This window comes from Notolabrus celidotus, chromosome 13 (genome assembly GCF_009762535.1).
Source record: "Notolabrus celidotus isolate fNotCel1 chromosome 13, fNotCel1.pri, whole genome shotgun sequence".
Classification (NCBI taxonomy): Eukaryota; Metazoa; Chordata; class Actinopteri; order Labriformes; family Labridae; genus Notolabrus; species Notolabrus celidotus.
Window position 1 is genome coordinate 17384377 of NC_048284.1, and position 22159 is coordinate 17406535.

The window sequence follows — 22159 nt, forward strand, 5'->3', positions numbered from 1 at the left end:
TATTACCATAATGACACGTGAAGCAGGGTTTTACACCGTTAATATGAGTGGCCATACTTTCCTCTGACTAAAGTTGCTCATTGTGGAACTCTGGGTCCTTGCCCGGTATATTTTTAGCATGTGTGTCATGTTTTCTTTAGCGCTGTGAATGGCCTCAGTTTATTGTGAGTTACCGTTGGAGGACTGACTCTGAGATCAGATATCACTCACTCAGCTCCACACATTCATTTATTCCACTCTCTGCATAGGGCGTGTTTTTTTTCTAGGTGCCCTAACTATAAATGTGGTAGATAGAGACTGGTGTTGAGCGAAGAATGTGGGATCACTTTTTAAAAAAGGGAAGTCTCCAAATATCACACGTGGTCACTTCTGCAGTTTTTTTGTGGTGTCTTTCAGTAGTCTGGCTCCAGTAGAATGCAGATGATGATAGCAAGGGGCTGCTGGGGCTCTGCAGCTGAAAGGGGATCTTTGTTTGGCTGTGTAGAGTCAATGCAGTGCTCCCCCTCCCTCATCCTCCTTCTCACCCTTCATTTTAGCTGAACATGAAGCTGTTACAAGTTGCCTTGTAGGGCTACCAAAGCTTTAAATTATGTGTACATGTGGCATTGTGGGAGAGAGCTACAAACTCTTAGCGCTGTATTGGCTTTGATGTTAGTAAAGGAGAGTTTCCCTGCCACAGATTATGTGTTTCAATCCCACGTGAGTCAACTCTACTGGTAAGCAGCACACACATGGTTTAAAAAAAAACAGGTCATCCTTGAATATCCACTGTCTAGACTGGTGGGTTCTTACAATATCCTGGACAGCGCAGTGGTGAGGTGCTTTCTGTCCAATGCTGTGATTGGATTTGTCTTCCCTGTGGTCTTTAAGCCCGTCAGTCAGCTCACTAGCCTCTCAGCAGTGTAGCTTCAGAGGGACTGTGTGAGCTCTGAGTCACCAGATAGTCTCCGCTGCATCCCAGACTTCCTTTTTTCCAATGGGCGTCACTGAGTTAGTTCACCGCTGAGCCTCTCGGCGCTCATCACAATGGGAAAGAGATGAAAGATGTGTCACTGGAGGACTCTGTCAGTGATCTGTCTCTCTCCTCTCCCCGTGTCTGCTCACCTCTTTGTATCGTTTTCACTGAGCTTTAATAAGTTCGGTCAATACTCAGAGAGGCTGTCTTTTCATAACCCCCGCAAATACCAGCGACATTTGACATCATACCCCAAGGAAAGGACAGTGGGTTGTGTGTGTCACCTCAAAGCAGCTATTGTAAATATTTGTGCCTTGTTGCATGGCCTTTATGTAAAATTCAGATGTCAGATTATTCACCAAACGCACAATACAGAATATTGTTTCTGCCCATTAAAGGACACAGTTGACGTCAGACCTCATTGTTCTGCTCAGTTCACCAGTCATGCTGTTTGTTATGGTTTCAAAATCACACATTAATCACCGGGGTGGATCCCTGTGAGTGGACATTTAATTCTCTGATTATAAAGCAGGTTTCACTCACATGGACCACCTCTTTTTGTACACACAGGCAAGTCTGATCAATCATTAACCTCAGGATTGAAAGACATGTTTTTTTTCCTGAGAATTGGGAGTGAAAGCTGCCACATTTGATCCTTACTTGATTCAGTTTGTGCATCCAGAATAGCAACCAAAGTCTGCTCTTTTTTAGCCAGTTATAAGTAGACTTAATGGTACACATGCAGCCTCTGCACATGTAAAATCAAAGATTAGAGACATAATTTCATATTATTACACAAAATACTTAAATTTTTGCAGCATTTGTGCTTCAATCAGCACCGCTAGCTCTGAGAAAGTTGAGATAAACACATAGCCCCGTGTGTTTACCCTGCAAATAAACCCCCCTACCAAACACACACACACCAAAGCAGTGCTGTGCAGTCTGAGAAACCTCTCTGTTTTACTGGGTCAGCTTGTGAACTCCTGTTTTACTCTTTTTTTTTTTTCTCTCTGCAGGTCAATGTTCGCGTCACCACCATGGACGCTGAGCTGGAGTTTGCCATCCAGCCCAGCACCACTGGCAAGCAGCTGTTTGAGCAGGTACAGTGCACAGCAGCTCAGTTGGTTCATCAATACGTAATGAATTGAGGGTTTTTAAAGGTTCTGGATTCAAAAGGATTTGGTTTTACACATTTGAATAATGTAGTTTTTATCAGAATAATTAACCTGTCGGAGTTGAGGGTTTGGAACACTTATACATTAACAATACATTAACAATACATAAACCATGAAAAATGCAAGCAATCGTGTGTAGAATATAAGAAAATCTGACATTTGGATTCTCTCATGTTAGTATTAACTCAACTCAACTTTATTTATATAGCACCTTTCATACATAAAAACATGCAGCCCAAAAATGCTTCACAGAATAACAGAGACAGAAAACAACAGCAATGGTAAAATTATAAAAGGCATGATTATAAATAAAATACTTAAAAATAAAAAAAAATCAATACAGTAAAATTAGTAAAGTAAGTACGAGTAGAAAGAAAAGTTAAAAATAAGGTAGCGTTAACAAGATCAGATTAATACAAGAAATAAATGGTAAATACATAATTAAATAAGACAAATATATGTTAAAGCAATGATTCAAATAATAATGATTAAAATAAGAATACAAATAGTAAAAATAATAATGCAGTCCAGTGCTAAAAATAAATGACTCTAAATTAAAAGCTAGATTAAAAGGTTAAGTCTTAAGTTTACTTTTAAAAACACCCAGAGAGCTCGCCGTTTTGATGTCCAGAGGCACAGAGTTCCAAAGCTTAGGGGCGTAAAAACAGCATTGGGGGCAGTATTAGGGATGTTCTGGAGCGACTCATTTCTTACTTGTTGAAACGAAAAGTCAAATTCTGACTAACCAGTCTAACGGTGAGAAAACACTCACAAAAGCTTTCAAATGTTGAGTCTTGTTTCTTTGATCCATACAAAATGACATAATGGCACAAACAGACCAACAAGCATCAGAATCTGCATGCTGTTATTTGGTCCCTAAACTTTCAATTTTAAAGGCCCTGTGGGAAGTTTTTAACTGGTCATGAAACAGCTTGAAATTAACGGTTTTTCCTTTTTAAGACCAGCCCAGACCATCAGCGACAAGATTGACCACCTTTAGGTGCATTTCGACCAAGAGCTCTGGGGTGTTTTAGTCCCCAGAACTACTTTACCCTGAACTAAAAGGTTCCTGTGCCCCCATTGTTGTCTGCGTTTCGACCTTGGGCTGAAGTCCTGTGTAGATTGTGCAAATCAGGCCAGTGACGTATGGAGAAAAAAGAAATCTTAATAAAAAACTAAACTAGTATGCATTCCCAGGAACTCCCTCTGTGTTTCAACAACTGTGTAAACTCCTAACACCGTCACATTCAACTGAAAGTCCCAGGACTTTTGAAAAGTACTACCCCCCAAGCAGGGTCTTTTCAGGGGGGTGATTATCTACCCCTGAACTAAATTTAGACCCTGGTTCCTCCGTTTGAAATGCACGTAGTTCAGGGGTAAAGTCCCTAGTTCCGGGGTAAAGTTCCTGCGGTCGAAAAACTTATTTTATAGTGTGATTTTTAATGTCTGCATCTCGCCGCCAGGGGTTGGGGCAAGCTGATGTACAGCAGGCTGAAGAAACAGCTTATGATTTTCCACTGCAGGGATGCATTTGATTGTTGAAAGAAGAAAAAAAAAATCCCCAAAACACGACCTATACATGCACAGATCAAGATCACCAAAGGGATTACACTCACTGCCTTATGTTACAAAGAGTGCCAAATCTACCCAAACTAAAAGTTACTCACTGTACCTTTAAGAAATCATTCTACACAATATACTGTATGTTAGGTCAATCATAATCTTAGCCTTAGCTGTCATAGTCATCAGCTTACTGGAATGACTTCCCTTAGAGACGTTTGCGTTAGGAGAAAGTGTCTAGCCTCATTATCATCATCGCCCGCCAAAGCTCTTCTGTTCATTACTTCCAGGTCTGAAAAGTTATCTGCTGCAGGCGAGATTACAGGGGCTTTTGGCTCCAGAAGTCCTTATCAGTGTCTGTCTTCCTGATGAGGTTCAGGCACTTAAGTGAGTGGTTATGAAATGTTTTCTGTGATTAAAAAAATAGAAGCCAAACACAAGTGAAAAAGTAGCATGCATATGAGGATAAATGCATTTAAAAGTCATGATTGAGGAGCATGAGGAGTTAGACGTTGTGTGTGTGCTCAGAGTCGAAGGGTTGGGCCGCCATAATGCAAACATAAAGATTCCTTTTGTAATCCTAGCTTCCCGGTGTTATGCGCAAGTATAACTACTGACATGATTGTTGCAAGTGATGCTGTTGTCATTATGCTGACTGGCAACATCTTCTAAAGCTGACCCACATTTACTTCTTTTATATTACCACAGAGGGTAATTTAAGAGCATCACATCACTGTTATTGTCATGAGTTACTGCCTGACCCGAAATCCATTGTTCTCAGCTCTTTTATCAGACATCTACCAAACAGCTGATGTGGTTATGCAACAACAAGAAGCATGACGTAATGAAGTCATTCTTTAGATTTGCAGATTTGCTTTCATTATATATAAAAAGATAAATAAAAGGCACCCTTGTGTAGCTCAGTACCTGAGCTCCAAATGTAGCTGTCATGTCATTAGCGCGCATTCACTCTTAGGTTGCATGACAGCATCGGGGGAGGAAAGGCATTGTTTTAGCCACTTCCTGCAGAACTCGTTTTTCAATGGCAAGTGTAGCCGCCTGTGTGTGTTGTGGGTGCACGTCAGGGGATTCACCCTTCATGTCAGGGAACATTTTAGTACAAAACCCCAAAGTTAAAGCCTGATATCACTCACCTTGACCACGTGTGACAACTGAATTATTCAGAAGCTTGTGTGACATACTTTTTTCTTCTTTTTTGGAGGAAAAAAAAAGTATGATCATGTTAAAGGAAAGAACAGAGGATTCAAATATTCCATGCTATTTATAGTTGCTGGTGAATTCTGTTACCTATGTGTTAGAATGGCTCTTAGTCTGGCGTAGTATTTTCATATATAAGCATGGACATGATTTCAGGGAGCTCTTCAGGGTTGATAAACTTTAAGACATATTTAGCTAGTTTTCAACGTGTGCTTTGGCTGTAAGTCACCCACAGTGTTCAGCAGGTTTGGTGGAAATGCTGACTAACAGACAGTGAACTCATTTCCAGTGTGAATGTGAGTCCCTGGTGTGGTCAGAGCTGATCATAGCCCTTCATAGCTGTCGCGCTGCTCTTGGAGAAAACTCCTGCCACTCCTTTTACACACCTTCGTACAGTTTCACTTCCATGTGACGCTACAGCACTGATCATTTCAAGTCGGCATTCAAACAAATCTCAGCAGTCACCGCTTGGAATTAATGTTCCTGTTAGTTAAGGAGACAGTGTTCACACACCCTGATCACTCCTAAAAGCTGTCCTGGTTGGTTTAAAGCAAAAGGAGGATTGATGCTAAACAGCTGTCAAACATGGCAACATTTGTAACAGCTCAGCAATGTCTTGAACTGTATCCAAATAATGCCTCTGACAGGTGTAAAAAATATGAAACTAGTCCACTTACAGACCCAACCCACATGTCAAAGCCACATTCTGGAGCTGCTCCAAATTGGCAGCCACAGTAGTCAAACAAAATCTTTTTTATCTTCTCAGAATAGTCTGAGCATGTAGTCTCACAGTAATAGACCTATTTGAGACTTCCTTTTCTGCTCCCCCTCAACACCACCTCAATGAAACACCTTCATCTTTGTCCATGGAGCCTGCCTGGTCAGACCCCTCCCTTCCAACCTCCTCCTCCTCAGTCGTTGCAGGACTCCTCGTTCCTCGGCTCAGAGGATGCAGTGCGTAATGCTGTTTCAGCCCAGTGGCATTCCTCTCTCTCACCACAGGGCCCGAGCTCCAATAAAGCAGGCGCAGAGACTTTCACTCTCGGTCAGGTTGCTGTAACATGAAGCTGCCTGCGCTCTGAAGTCATACAAACTGTTTCTGTGCGGCACGTCAGCTTCTGCTCATCCAACACCAGTCTGAAGTGGGCGATTAGGGTTGTTGTTAAGAAATTGAAACTTTAACTTCTTACCGCTTTTTGATAATTGCCAGAATGTAGATGACCTCTTACCCTGCCTGTAACAGCTTGTAAAGGGAGTTTGGCACAAGATTTTATACATATCTGTAGATATTATTACACATTAATAGCAGACTGTGGACTGAATTAAAAAGCAATTAATTCAGTTTCCCTTAAAAGGGCCTTAAAAATCTGAAGTGGCTTTCAGTAGACATTGTGAGCTGAAATAAAGAACACTTTTCTTAGCATGCAGAAATCTCTATAACCCTTCTTTGTGGAATCACATAGAAAACACTTTCTCCAGTGCTACCCAAGGAATCAAGCAGCCTCATTTTTTCAGAATAGAAGTTTCCACAATTGTTAAAACTCTTCAGTTCCATCAATCCCTTAACTGCGACTTCTGCATACCTTTCTCATATTAGATTGATTGATTTTAACATCTTTGGTGATGCAAAATGTATATGAGAAAGAACAGGAAACTAAAACAGCTTTTGAACTGGATTATGCAGACAAAAAGGGTCCCCAGAATCATGCGTTCAACATAAAAATTACAATACATTTCCTCATCACGCTATGAAGAAACTGGGGATGCACGAAATTATCGGCACATTATCGGTATCGGCCGATATTGGCTTTAAAATGAACTATCGTATATCGGCCAACACGCCGATATCCGCCGATATAATTAACCGATAAAATAATGACTGCTGCACACATGTTGGGCTCATGTTTTAAGTTAAATATGAATTCAAGCAGCAGTCTGTAAGGTACATGTAGCTGACTAATTTAGGCACATTTACTGTCAAAGAGTAAACCATTTTATTTAATTTGGGTTTAATTGCTGTACAGTGTCACTTTTCACATGTTCCCTGTGAACAGAGGTTAGGTTTACTTAATAGGTCAAATGTGAAATTGGCCAAATTTGCCCTGGTTGTGTTTATTGTTATGATTGTCTCAGGGAGAGCATCATCCAAGTTTTAAGTAGGATGTATCTTTTTGTATGAATTTTGTTTGAAAGCAATTATCATAGATAAATATGCAGTTTTAAGTCTTAAGTATTTTTCTTAATTTGCACAATAAATGAATATTACATAAAAAATGTGATGAGAGTATCACCATAATACTGTACGCTAATTCCAATACAGAAGAGAATTGATGATCTCTGCAATTAGGTGTGCAGAAAAAAAATATTGGTATCGGGAACCGGCTAAATGAGTTGTGAAATATCGGCATATCGGATATCATCAAAAAATCCAATATTGTGAATCCCTAGAAGAAACCACGAAAACTATGACATGTGTTGTCTCTATTAATCTTCAAAGTTTCTGATAGCATATTAATTAAAGAGAAATGTAATTTGTTCAGAGTAAGGATATGTTTCATTTGGTAGCAGCTTTCCTGGAAACCCAGGAAACAACAGCTGGTACATTGTCCATCAGCCTCTTTCACACATGTGCTCCTGAAATTCTCTGAAAAACTTCAGGGGCGAGCTACTGAAAATTTCTAAAGTTGCTTGTTCACACGTATTTCTCAGCATGAAGGCTTTCTCTGTTGCATGAAAAACTGGCGTATGTGCAAACATCTTTGCTGTCTTGTCTTAAAAGTGATTCTCCTTCTTCCACCTCAGATGTTTTTTGTCATCCCATTATGTGTCACTCCTACAAGTTGCGTGATGTAGATGTCATCATCACCATCCATGCTCGTTTGCTTGCAGTGAATTTTTAGGAATATTTCCAGCTGCGTTCTCACATTGTCTCACTCTTGACTTCTTTTTGGAAATTTTGCTCAGGGGTTGGCAGGAAAAAGTCTGGAAAAGAGTTTCAGCTGTTTGCGTTCACACGTGAAGCTTAAACCAAAAATGTTGGAACATTTGCTGGAGTTTTGTGCACGTGTGAATCAAGTGTTATAAACTGCAATTCATTGAGAATCTGCTTGAGGCTGGTTGCAGAAACACCGGAAACCACATACACACCAATTTAAAAAAGGCAATCTTTGCAGCATTAATAAACATGTTTACAGCCTGGTTCAAAAAACGGTTTCGCTCTGCATAGCTAATCTCTCTATCGGCACACACTGTACGGGGGGTGATTTTTTTTCTAACATGACGGTTCAGAAGATATTAAGATTACGAGTTTTTGCCCAAATAAGGACATGACTGGCTTGACTCCCAGACGGGAACACATAGCTGTTTGCTTAGAGGCTCAAACCCCGCCTCTTTATGTCGCGCTCAGGAACATATGGGTGACGTCACGGATACTACGTCTATTATTTATACAGTCTATGGTGTGAATACAGCTATGGAGAAATATATTTGGCAAACTGTGCTTGCTAATGTACAAGAACAGTACCTCAGCTACTCCCATGATCTAAAACTACCCCAAAACATGATATATGTACGTCTCTTGTGATTGTTTTGAGTCAGCGACGTAGAGCAGCTGTGTTTAATTCCATCCTGTAGAAACTCTTAAGTTCTGCTTTTAGAGTTTATGTTTTCAAGGCCTTCCATACAACAAGTATCTAGGTCGTCAGGAGCTCTCAACGCACATTTGAACGGCCTAGCAGCCCTTTAAACTGAGGGCAGACTGCCAAATCAACCTGCTGTGATTTTACTAAACCTGTGTCCCAGATTCAGATTTAATCCTCTTTTAATGAACCATGTTATCTTCAGTAACCATTGCCAGCAGGTTTTCACAAGCAATGTTACAGAAGCTAGTTTATCTTTTTGTCAAGTGAAATAGAATTTTTGGTGCCTGTAGCAGTCTACAGCTACACCCTAAGGAAACTGTTTATGAAAGTATCAATGGTCGGCCTCTCTGTTTCTTTGCCTCTCACTCTGCGGACCACAAAGTGAAAAAAAGAAAGAAAAAACCATCATGAAAGGGCTGATTGTTTTCTGACTTTCATTACAGGTGAGATGCAGCTAGAAGCACTCTCTCATTTCAGGCCCCCTTCTACTTCTTCCTCGTCTTGTTGCTCCAAATACAATCAGAAAAGGTCTCTGAATCACAGCGATCAATTTCCACTCCCTCGGGTCGTCCTGACCTGTGGTTTTTTTTGTCAGCCGCTCAGAAGGGAGGAGGAGGTTTTGATTTTAATTTTAGCCTTGGCTGAAGCTTATCATAAAGGACCAGTTTGTTGATTCAAGCTTCACCCAGGCAGCTTAACACCTCACCTGGCGACTGGGTGGGGAATTTGGCAGGGATGCTTTTAAGAAAGGGCGCAGCACAGGTATGTTGAAAAAATATATATCACAGAGCTGAAGAAAATTGCTCTGTGAAGGCCATTAAGAGCCTGTAGATGTTAACTTAATGCTCTGCCAGGACTTAGTGGAAAAATGGTAGCTCCTCATGCAGCACGAGTGATTACCCCAGATCCAAAACTGGCTTTTCACTTTCTAACTCTGCTGCACTTTCAAATTCGGGGTGGGTAAATGCATCATTGCTGATCTGAAAGCGCGTTTCCAGTGCGGTTGAAATGAAAGCTGGGCTCTTAATCTTCCTTCAAAAGGTTAATAATAATAAGGAGTTTTGGCAGAATGGGACAGTTTTATAAGTTGGAGCCGACTCTGCCTTGCTGGAGCACTTTCTGTTCCTGCAGCCGGGGGAACAGGATGCTGGTCATGCAGCACGCCCTGGTTATACTGTATCACTCCCCCTCACTGCCCAAACAATAGGACCACTTTATTAAAGAGCAGCCCTCATCGTGCTCTCGTGTGCTCTGGCATATTGCGACACACGGACATATGTAAGAAGAGTGCTTCTTCAGGGGAGTGCAAAGAGAGAAAACACTCTTGATTTAATAAAGTGTTCTACAAAATGTGAAGCGAGCTGGAAATTTTCAACAAAGCAAAACAAATGTGTTAACATTTTTTGGGAAAATGGCAGTTAGGTAGCAATAGCAATGGTGACTGACACAATGAACCTCTACGACTCACTTGTGTGTTTCATTTCTACAAAAGCTTTCTACAAAACAAACAAAAAGAATCAATGTGTAGATAAAACAAATATGAAATAGTAGGACAAATGCTGCTTTAAGTTCTGTTTCTTTCTTTATTTCCTTACATATAACAGCATGCATGATGATTTGTGTATGGATCACATATCAAAAACAGTTTTAAGACATCAAGAAATCACTACTTTTGTGACATAGAGCTCAAATGTTCATTGTTCAATCAAGAAAATCACTAGCTCATGGATCAACATTGGAAATAATTGTAGGTTGTAACCATAGACTGTTTAAATATGGACATACGTAGTATCCGTGACGTCACCCATCTGTTTCTGAAGCGCTGTTTTGGGGCCAATCGACGACAGGAGAAAGAGGCGGGCTTTGAGCCTCCTAGCCAACAGCTACAGTGTTCCCGCCTGTCAATCAAGTCAGCTTTGCCTCTCATTGGAAGACTTGTAATCTCAATATCTTCAAAAAAAAAATTCAACCCCCCGACAGTGTGTGCCGATCGAGAAATGAGCTATCCAGACTACACTTGTCTTTTGTACCAGGCTGTAAACATGTTTATTTCTGCTGAAAGATCAGCAGTATGTGGTTTCCGGTACTGCTCACTATACATTACCCTGCTCATTACCCAGCTACCAACTCCAAATTATGTGGGTCAAATTGACATTAACTCCACTTTTTGAATCACCCTAATGTCTATTTTATTTGCTTGCTTTTCTGTTGTAAATCCCAACAAACTTCACATTTTCATTCATGGTTAAGAAATAACATTTTTCTGTTAGCATTTTGAACTGACGCATAAAGTGAGCGCAGCACCTGGTTAAAATCTTTTGCCCCAGAACTTAAGTCTGGTGACATTTTCTTTCACTCAACCATTCCTTATAATAACAATAATACTTTTTTGTTTAAAAGCGCCTTTCCTCACACTCAAGACTACTTTACAGAGAGATTAAAACACAATAAATAAAATAACACAATAAAATAAATAAAAACAACAAGCAAAGTAACACCAAGTTAAAACGAAGCAGTGGAAATTAAACACTACCATTTATGTTTTTCTTGTGTCTGTCTTCTTTAGTTTCCTTTAGGTCTTTAAACTTCCTGTTGGTTTCTGCACAGTTTACCTCCTCTCTTTTCTTTTCTTTTCTTTTCTTCTTTTCTTTTCTTCTTTTCTTTTCTTTTCTTTTCTTTTCTTTTCTTTTCTTTTCTTTTCTTTTCTTTTCTTTTCTTTTCTTTCCTTTTCTGTGTTGGCGATTTGTCAGTCCAGAAACCATCAAGCTAAAGTTTTGTGCTCTTGAATTGAAAGTAATATTAAGAATTTCCTTTGTTGTTTACTGATTAAGAATGCAAACAGAAACCAGTGCCACAGTGTCAACAGGGAGGGTTAATGTGCTGCACTCATTTCCCAGATTGATTCGTTTGATGGGTGACACTTTACTGCCAATAAATAAAGCACAATTGTTATTGAGTTTTGACCAATCGGAATCCAGTATTTAACACAGATGGGTAATAAACTGTGAGTAACGTCAGAACCACAGAGATTAGTTGAGTCAGTGGTAACCATCCATGGGGCCTATCCTCTCTGAGAATCTGTTCTACATTTGCCAGATTGCTTCAAACAACGAAGACGTAATGTTTTAGAGTACTTTCATTTGTCCTGGCAGGAGTTAAAAGCAGTTTAGTAGCTAAGTCTATACCCACACCTGTGGATGTGTAATACTATCAGGAGGTTAATCTGGTACCTGAGTTTGCCACCTTAAGGTGAGAGTCTTAAGACCTGGCCAGTTTCTGCAAGCCTTAAAAGGCGTTTACACTCTGCTCTGCTGGAAGAACACATCAGTGATTCATCAAAGCTTATTAGAAAATCACCACATTGATATTTTAAGGTGTTAACGTGTTCTCTCCATCTGTAGAAGACATTTACATCATCATCTCATTATTGGTTTTCTTGGAAGAGCTGGTTGTGAATTCTTTGGAGTGATGTATCCTTACAGTGAACAGTGAAAGTCCTGTTCCTAATTTCTGTAATGCATTCTGTAACACTTCGACTTTCACTGAACGTGTCTGCCATGAGAAAATAAGACACTCTTTTCACATTCTGAGGTTCTCGAGTTGCATATATGAAGAAGTATGTGGCTGGTGGTTGACTGTATGAATTCATCTTTGTCTCTTAACCTGTGGAAAAACTGTTACCAAGGCTTTTTTCCCCCCATGGGTTTTAGAGCTGAAAAGATTTAGTGATCAAGAGTGAAACAACTTGATAATTCATTAACATCTGGTCACATGTCAATCAAATGAAGGGCTTAAACTTTTCAGCATCTATTGGCTTGGTCGTCTATCATTGTCACATTAATACCTATACCTCTAACTTTCACAAGCAACAAGATAAATGAATTAAAAACAATTTAAAAGATATTGAAAATATGAACTTGTTGCAGCTGTATTAAATTTTAACACTCCTTTTCTCTGTGCAGGTGGTGAAAACTATTGGCTTACGTGAGTTGTGGTACTTCGGACTTCAGTACATGGATAGCAAAGGCTACCACACTTGGCTAAAACTGGACAAAAAGGTAAGATAAAGCTAGAAAAAAGTACATATTTGTTTTTTTTCCTTTATCCTACTTACTTTATTAAAGGTGCGGGTCATGATATTAGTTCCCAAGGTGCATTTCGACCAAGAGTTCCGGGGTCTTTTAGCCCCCAGAACTACTTTCCCTGAAACTAAAAGGTTCCTGTGCCCCCATTGTTGTCTGCGTTTCGACCTTGGGCTGTAGTCCCGGGTAGAATGTGCAAATCAAGCCAGTAACGTATGGAGAGAAAAAATTATATTAAATAATATTTTAAAATCTTAATAAAAAACTAAACTAGTATGCATTCTCAGGAACTCCCTCTGTGTTTCAACAACTGTGTAAACTCAACAAACACCTTTAGGTTCAACCGAAAGTCCCAGGACCTTTGAAAAGTACTACCCCCCAAGCAGGGGCTTTTCAGGGGGGTGATTATCTACCCCTGAACTAAATTTAGACCCTGGTTCCTCCGGTCGAAACGCACGTAGTTCAGGGGTAAGGTCCCTAGTTCTGGGGTAAAGTTCCTGCGGTCGAAAAACGCCTTTAATCCTTCACTCATGAATTATTATAACAAAAAATATACCGCTTGTTTGATTCTAAACATTATACAAGTGGTGCAATTTATTCGGCTAGTTTTCAAAGATACTGATGCAAACCTTTCCTACATCATGACACATATCACCTACATACCAACACAATCAGTTCACTCTGGGTCTGAAGTATGTCTCAACTTTTCCCGGAGGAGTCAAACTCTACCAACAATAGAGAAAGAATGAATTCTTTGAGAGTGGACGGTACACAGAGCCCCAGTGTTTGCCTTTCAGTCAATGAGTGACCAGAGTATTACAGTATGTATATATTCACATGCCGTTTTGTGGTTCCACTTACGACATTGTTTGGTATCAGTGCAGCGCTGCGTGTAATCAGCTGGAGGCAGCGTGAACTCTTAGTGAACCAGAACTGCCTCGAAGTCCCTGAGGTAACGCAAGTCACCGTATTTCCAGTAACCTCTGTAAGTTAAGGCTGCTTACATTTTAACTCATCTTATCTGTGATGCACAAGATCAGAGGAATGAAGCCATGCTCGTAAATGCACAAAATTCCTCATGTGTGAGATTGTTCCTATTTGACTATTTCAGTTTTTAAGAACGGTTAGTTTTTTTAAATCAGAATATCCACAGATTTTTAAGCTTTAATGTCTGAGAAAATAAAACGTGTCAACATTTAATGAGTCAGCATCTTGGAGTCAGAATACAATGGGTTTCAATTTTAAAAAGATTGTGGGGGTGTGGTTAGAAGAGAAAAAGTGAAGCCTGCTCCTTATCTGTGTATGAGGCTTGGAGTTGCTGGTGAAATTCCATCTTTCTAGCTCTTCAAGCCTGCTCTTCGGACACATCAGTTGGCAGATGATTTGCATTGTGGGTTATGCAGGTGCCAGGTTTTGAGAGCATGAATAAATGTGAACAAAAATGGTGATTAATCTGACTCTGCTTCCTAAAATTTTATATTTTTCTTAACCTATAACGGATCATGTTACGGGCATGAAAAGCTGAATTTGTGAAGACATTTTTGAATAAACCCTGTGTTTTTTTCTGCTGGCTCTATGCCTAATGAACCAAAAACTGTACATGACACAGTGACAAGATTAAGATCCGTCTAATGAGACTAAGCGGAGATATCCGATGCGCCTCTTCCTCACTTAAACAATATAGGAAACCAGGTCAGTGTTTCTTGGTAATCTTTGAAAGTTGCCTCTTTGCATTTTATAATCATAAACAAGGGTCAGAGAGAGAGAGAGAGAGAGAGAGAGATGTTCTGGCCTCAGTCAGCAGCAGTAAACTGTACACTGTGTGCTGACACTGCGCTGTAGCTCATCAGCACAATGACTCGTTCAAACTGGAATATTCACAGCCCCATTCTCTCCATCAAGACCGCCTGGTTCCTGTTTCGAAATTAGAGGAAGAGGGATGTTGTGTAAACACATACAGTACGACAGAGTACTTAAACTGTATATCCAGTCAAGAGCGGAAGACCCCCTTTTTAAGGTAGTGCACCAATCAAAGAGTAGAACACTGACACAGTATATTTACTATATATGTAGCTGATGTTATTACTTTTATTACCAATGATACATTTTCAAGGTTGGTAAGCCACACATTAAAATTACTATTAGGCGGAAAAATGAACTACTCATAGGTTGAAGACACACAAATACAGCTGATAATAATGAACTTGAAGCATGCTAGCTTTTCTACATTTTAACATTTTTTGAATAGTGCAGAATTGTGCTTATTTTCTCCTTTTGTAAAGAGTAAGCTGGAAATATTGTTTCCAACTACTGTCATTTTTGAACACGAAATACACCATGTTCCAAATTATTATGCAAGTTGCATTTTTGTGAATATTTTAAAAACTACGTTAACAGTCGTTTTCAAATTTGTTAGGAAGTCAGATAGTGAATGAACATTTGAGACATACTTAAGATTTGAAATGTTTTAAAGACTTTAACAGTTTTATTTTGTATACAAATGTAAAGAAAACTTTTGTTTTTGTTGAATTTTGAATACAGTTGTAGTAAATATTATTATTTTCAATCAATAGAACGTTTAAAATGCTGCCTAGTTTTTAATTTTCACAATCTATATGCTCTTATCACCAACTTGCATAATATTTTGGCACGCTAATTTCTGCAGATTCTGCATTTATTTAAAAATACAGCCGAAAAGCATCATTTTAACCACACAGTTGAAGAAATATGTTCACTATCTGACTTTCACTGTTGACATAGTTTTTAAAATATTCACAAAAATGCAACTTGCATAATAATTTGGAACACGGTGTATATTGCTACCAAGCAGCTGGTTAGCCTAGCTCACCATAAAGTGGAAATGTAGGTAGCCTCAAGTTCAACTCTAATCTAACGAACATTTGTTGTATGCTGTACAAACCTGTAAAAGCGGGACTATTTAAAAAATATTTAAATAATTATTATTATTTATTTCTGAACGTATTTCTGAAGTTCTTCTATTGCTCACAGGATATCGCACATAATTTAATATGTCCTTGAAAATTCCTCTTCAGGTGTCCTCTCAGGACGTGAAGAAGGAGAGCCCGTTGCAGTTCAAGTTTCGCTCCAAATTCTTCCCCGAGGACGTGTCGGAGGAGCTGATCCAGGACATCACCCAGAAGCTATTCTTCCTGCAAGTGAAGGAAGGCATCCTGAGTGACGAGGTTTACTGTCCGCCTGAGACGGCCGTACTGCTGGCCTCGTACTCCGTTCAGGCCAAGTTTGGAGACTACAACAACGGAGTCCACCGGCCCGGATACCTGCTTTCTGAACGCCTGCTGCCACACAGGTAAGATGTGATGGTGGATTCATAAAAGTGAATCAAGCTTTTCTTTTTCTAATTGTAGCTCCTGGATCAAAAAGGGAGATCTTCCTGTTTTAATATACTGGGCTTGTTATACTGGAACACTGGCAGGATCTAATGTTGCATGACCTAAATGTTGCATAATCATCCACACCCTGTAAACCGCAGAAACACAAGAGACCGGTGAAGTATAAGTAAGGTGTCTACGTAATAACTCGAAAACATTGAATCATTTTTGTTTGTGTTTGTCTGCCATCTCTTTAGATAACCTTCTTTTGCCTGCATACAAAGCTGCCTCTTCACTTTCAGGGCATTCATACACAAATACAGACCTGTGTCGAGATTCAAAAGGAAACACAAAAAACCCCAGAGTAATTGCTTTGACCTGCTCACTCAAGAGGAAAATCAAAGCTTTATGAAATCATTAATCATGACACAATGCAGAGTCAAGTGCAGCATGAGCAGGGCAAAGAGTGTGGTCATGTTCTTTTGGTATTTTCATGGTTAAAGGCAGGTGGAGCACCTTTGTCTCACTCAAGAACGGTGTATGATCTGAATGGGTGTGTCAGGGACTGATGACAAATTGTAACCCCATGTACTAGCCAAGAGCATGCAATGATTTGTAGGTGTGAAAATTAGCAGCTGAAAAAGGCTGCAGAGGACAAGATGATGTATCTTTTTTAAGTCTGGTGTTCTGTTATATTTAAGTCTGGAGGTCTTTGTGCTTTACGTGCGAGTCACATTGCTCCACAAAAATCTTAGAAAAAGTTAGCACGTAAATGTATTGTAGACATTTTATAGCTTTTATATGGTTGTGTAGAGAATGAATCAACTGAAAGACAAGTCCTTAGTACCAGTGGCGGTTCTAGACCAATTTAACGGGGGGGGGGGGAGGCTGGGACCAAGGGTGTTGTCAGAGGGACACATTCAACCCTGACAAAAGAGACTGAGAAGGGTGAGGACCGGCTGAGAACTAACTGACAAAACATCAGTGCATCCCTATATACTAGACATATATACTACTGTGTACTCTATCAAAATGCAGACTGACAGCAGCTGTTTGGCTGTCTACACTCAACATGAGTCCCTTAGCGCTCTAAGGGACTGGAACAAAGTGCCACACGCATGTGTTCCGCCTGTAACATCAGTGCGATACCGAAGCTTTTTTTATTGTATAATATTTGTTTGGTGTGTGTGTGTCGGGGGGGCACAGGGGGGGTCCAGGTTCAGTTTTACAGGGGCACTTGTCCCTTATGGCCCCTCCCCAGAACCGCCACTGCTTAGTACCCAGTGTTACCTTGGAAAGCATGAGGTGTTTCGGTATTAGCTTTGCCTGGTTAGAAATACTGACAAAACAGATTTTTTTTTTCTTTGCATTTTAGTGCTTTGGTACATTTTTGAAAGCATAATGAAAACAAAAGAGACAAAACATGAGTAAAGGGATCCAAAAAGATGCAAAGAATGAATGAAGCAACACTACTAAATCCTTTTCAACTCTGCACACTGTTTGCAATGATACTTATTTAACATTAATCAAATATGACACATTGTCCTGTCTGTTTTTGTCCTCTGTGTGCATGTATCTGATCCTTTCTTCCGTCTCTTTTTCTGCAGAGTCCTGGAGCAGCACAAGTTATCCAGAGAGCAGTGGGAGGAGAGGATTCAGGTGTGGCACGAGGAGCATGACGGCATGTTAAAGTGAGTGCGTCTTATATGATTAAGTGAACGCACCTGACAAATACATTAAACTTATAACCTCTTTTTTTTTTCATCTTGCAGAGAGGACGCTATGCTGGAGTACCTGAAGATCGCCCAGGACCTGGAAATGTATGGAGTCAATTACTTTGACATCAAGAATAAGAAGGGAACAGAACTGTGGCTGGGAGTCGATGCTTTGGGACTCAACATTTATGAAAAGGATGACAAGTAAGAGCAGTATTTTTTTCTTCTTTTTCTTTGTGAAGTGTCTGCAGCTGCAGCAGCTCTGTGACACAGAGCTAAACTGGCTGGGCCAGGTCCATGTCTGCACTTAATCACTATTCCTGTTTCTGTGCAGACAGTATGACAGGAATAACAATGAGGGCCAAATGGATGCAGCTTATTGGAGGAGTATCTCTAAAGACCGGCAGTTCACACTCCCTGAGATATACTTTGTTTGAATATTGGGATTATACGTTTCTTTAAACGCAAATACATCAAGTAAAATATCACATGGGAGTTGTGTCCTTGCGACACAAAACTGTTCTCATATATAAAGAGTGTGTCTTCATCTTTTGTAGATAAGTAGGACATCTTTTGTTGTTCCCACCTCTGCTTTTAGAGGTACAATTACTTCTTCACATTCTACTGAAGGATAAAACTGCCTCTTGAAGCACAAACAACGTGACCTTATTTTTCTGTAAGGAGCTCTGTTTTATTCCCCCTTACTTAAAGCTGGCTTTACACACACCTGTTACGTGGAGATTTGCTTGCTGTTCATCAACAAAACAGTGTAACAGCAAAAACACAAGCTTTTTTTTTGTGTGTCGTTTTCCTTCAAGGCTAACCTGCTATGTAAAATGTGTGTAAGGGTGTCGCCACTATCCACCCTGGTGTTGGTCGTGACTGCCACTTTATTTACAGGGCAGGACAGTTTGGGAGGTAATCACCCTCTATTTGTTTAAATGAGCTCTGAGACCTCCTGCGGCTGACTGCTAGCCTTGTCTGCAGTGAAGTGCACTGACTGTGTTAGAGGAGCACTTCATCCCAGGTGACTCTCCTCTCAGTCACTGACCCTTAGCTGGAAATCCCTGCAGCTTTCTCTCAACCTCTCTCTCTCTCTCTGCTGCTCCCCTCGCTTAAAGTTGTCCGCTGCCAGAGTGAAGCTCTTCTCATGTTAAGCTCACTGCACTCTCACAGCTCTCCTGCCAGCGTCTGTTGAAAGCAGTGCGGTTGACTTTGTCCGCCTCAGTGGAAGAAATGAACACAGCAAGTTGATGACACAGTTAGGCCTCTAATTGAAAGTTTACCAGCTAATTATTTTTCTTCTATCATCTCAAAAGAAGTCTAAACAGTTTAATGACTTAACTGCTATTGTGTTAAAGTTCACCCAGTTTATCATTTGGCCTTATTTTATCTTAAAAGTGGCACAAACCCTCCAACAAAAGAGAGTAACACAATGTGAAAGCACAAACTGTGTCCTTGTGTGGGTCTGTCTCTTTTATGCGCTCTCTGGGATCAGCAAAGAAATGCCTCTCCTCCACGGTGCCCTCTGCTGTAACCATGGCTACGCTGACTGGTTTTTCAAGCTGTGCGGCACTTAAGAATGTGAGGCTAACCTACAGTGCTGCGTCTCCAATGAGGGCAGCCAGCCCACAATGCAGCAGTGCAGCCAGAGGCTTTGCCGAGGCTCTGACTGGTGCTGGTTTAACTCCTTGTGATCTGCTGCTCACCACAGCGCTGCTTGTTTAGCAGATTTGAGAGGCTTTGTTTGGCCAAAGTTTAATCCTAGCAACCATCATAGTGAAGCAAATACACATATTTTTAAACTTAAATGAAGATAAAACTGAGGTCATGGTGTTTGAACCCAGTCGAGCCAGCGGTGTCTCTCCTATAGACCTGGGTTCCCTGCAGACTTGTGTAAAACCCATAGTCACAAATCTTGGCGTCAAAATGGACAGCGATTTTGAACTTGATAAACATATAAACTCAGTAGTTAAATCCAGTTTTATCATCTGAAGCTTATATCTAAAATCAAATCTGTTGTATCTTTTAATGATTTTGAGCGCTTGATTCATTCTTTTATCTCGACCCGTTTGGACTACTGTAATGCACTTTAAACTGGCATTAACCAGGCCTTCCTCGCTCGCTTACAGGTAGTCCAAAACGCGGCTGCTCGCCTTTTAACAGGAACCTGCAAGCATGAACATATCAGCCCTGTTCTCGCCTCCCTCCACTGGCTCCCTGTCCATTTTAGAATTAATTTTAAGATTTTAATGTCTGTTTTTAAGTCACTGAATCGGTCTGGCACCCATGCACATCTCTGACCTCATACACATCTACGCCCCCTCCAGAGCACTGAGCTCTGCTGATCTTCTTGTCGTGCCAAAAAGCCGACAAAAGACGAGGGGTGACCAAGCTTTTTCAGTGGTAGCTCCTAAACTGTGGAATGAGCTACCCACCCAAGTCAAAATAGCCCCCACCCTGGATACTTTTAAATCTCGTCTTAAAACTCATTTTTACTCCTTGGCTTTTAATACAGCATGAGGGTTTGTGTTGTTCTCTGTTTGTCTTTTAATTTGCTGTATTTAAAATTGTACTATTATTTACTTCTACTGTTTGTATTTGTTGTGCAGCACCTTGTTGTTTTTAAAATGTGCAATATAAATAAAATGGATTGGATTGGATATATAGAGAAGCCAGTTAGGGATCACATACACTTATTTAGCATCTAATTCTTAAAGTAAAATCGCAGATTGCAGCATCTGAAATGAAGTTGTCCAACCTTCTTTCTGCAATATTTTCTACTTTCTTTACACTTCTATTACAATAAAGTGAACATCTTTTTATTGGTGACCAACCAAGACATTTAAGGATGACATTTAACCTTTTTTAATGTTTTAATTTAAAAAAAAAAATTTGTTCAACAGCCCACAAATCAGGTCCAATAAAACGTTTAACCTTAACACATTATTTCCATAAATATCCACAGGTTACTTCAAATCAAGAATGGCTGTATGCTCTTGCTCTAGTTGGCTGCGATCCATCTTGTGATGGAAATTCAAACACCTTTTTTGTGATCCAGATCATTTGGCCCAGCTCTGCAAGAGCCAGCTCTTTTGGCGTAGCGTTCACATACAAGAGCTGGCTTTTAGAGAAGAGTTGTTCGCAATAGTTCGGGATTCTAAGTAGGCAGGAGCAGTTTTTGTCGCTTTTTTTTAAGCAAGCAGCAGGGTCTTGAATTTTATGTAAGCAACTGTGGGAACCAGTAGGGACTTGAAAAGTGGAGGGATGTGAAGAGGTTTCAATGTGCAAGCAGGGAGGCCTGCAAATAAGGAGTTTCAGTATAGTAAATGTGGGATATTACTAGGGCCTGTACGAGGACCTGTGTTGCATTCTGTCACGTAGGGTCTGATCTACCTGATGTTATGCGGGACAAATCAGCATGACCAAGCAATACAGGCCACATGAACCTTGAAGGTTACCTGTTCCCCAATCATGGCACCCAGATTCTGGGAAGACTTAGTGGGCAGTGAGTTTCACTGATACAAAATCGACACGATCTGCTGTTGTAAGAGAGACTGTCTGTAAAGAAAAGAAGCTCAGTCTTTGATAGGTTGAGCTGAAGGTGGCACTCCATCACCTATTTACAAATATCATGGCATGATGAGATCAGAGCCGAGGCAGTTGTGTCTTCTGGAGGGAATGACAGAAAGAGATGGGTATCATCTGCATAGCAGTGATATGTGAAGCCATGGAGGCAGATAAGTGTGGCGGTGTATATTGAGAAGAGGAGGGGATCAAGCACTGACCCTTGAGGCACCCCTGTTGATAAGCCACGTGGTTTTGACACCCCTTCCCTCCATGACACTCTAAGAGCTGACTTGGGTCAAATAGGTTGTTGTGCAGGAGCTCAGAGACCTGATCAAAGACGTACACTGAAGTATTTTTGACAGGACAGGCAGAAGTGAAATCGGTCTGTAGTTTTTGACCTGGGCTGAGTTGGTGGGTATTTTGAGCAGTAGGGTGAAACGAGCTTGCTTGAATGCAGTGGGGAAAACACCAGTTGGGAGCGAGGAGTTAATGATGCATGTTACTACAGGGCTAAGTGTAGGTGAAATTGACTGCAGTTTTTTTTATGGTATTGGGTCCAGTGGGCAGGCAGTGGGCTGTGAGTCTAGCAGAAGCCTGGAGATTTTCCAAAAAGCCGGACATAAATATGAAATCCAGACTATTTTTCAAAAAAAACTTTTCTAATTCACTGCAAGCTGTGAGAAAAATTGTGTTAGCCGCATCGCTGCACAAGTGTTTTCTACAAACATTGATCCATTAATAGAGCACCGTTCAATAAACCAACAGACTCTAATGCATTATTTAATCGCTGAGATAACTTCCACATTGTTTTCACAATTCCTCAAGCATGTGTCAGGGTCAGTAATTGAGAGAAATTCCTGTTCAGGCGGTACGGTTTCTTAGCACTGCAGTTT

General features: G+C 40.4%; 1 protein-coding gene across 3 annotated transcripts in view; it reads left to right on the forward strand.

Annotated features, from left to right (window-relative positions):
* Positions 1-22159, forward strand: part of ezrb (ezrin b) — a 49862-nt gene that overhangs the window by 12301 nt on the left and 15402 nt on the right. For all 3 annotated transcript variants that reach the window (XM_034699343.1, XM_034699342.1, XM_034699341.1), the window contains exons 3-7: positions 1972-2055; positions 12512-12607; positions 15685-15959; positions 17589-17672; positions 17754-17900. In XM_034699343.1, the coding sequence (XP_034555234.1) occupies positions 1972-2055; positions 12512-12607; positions 15685-15959; positions 17589-17672; positions 17754-17900 (686 nt within the window). The remainder of the gene's footprint in view (positions 1-1971; positions 2056-12511; positions 12608-15684; positions 15960-17588; positions 17673-17753; positions 17901-22159) is intronic.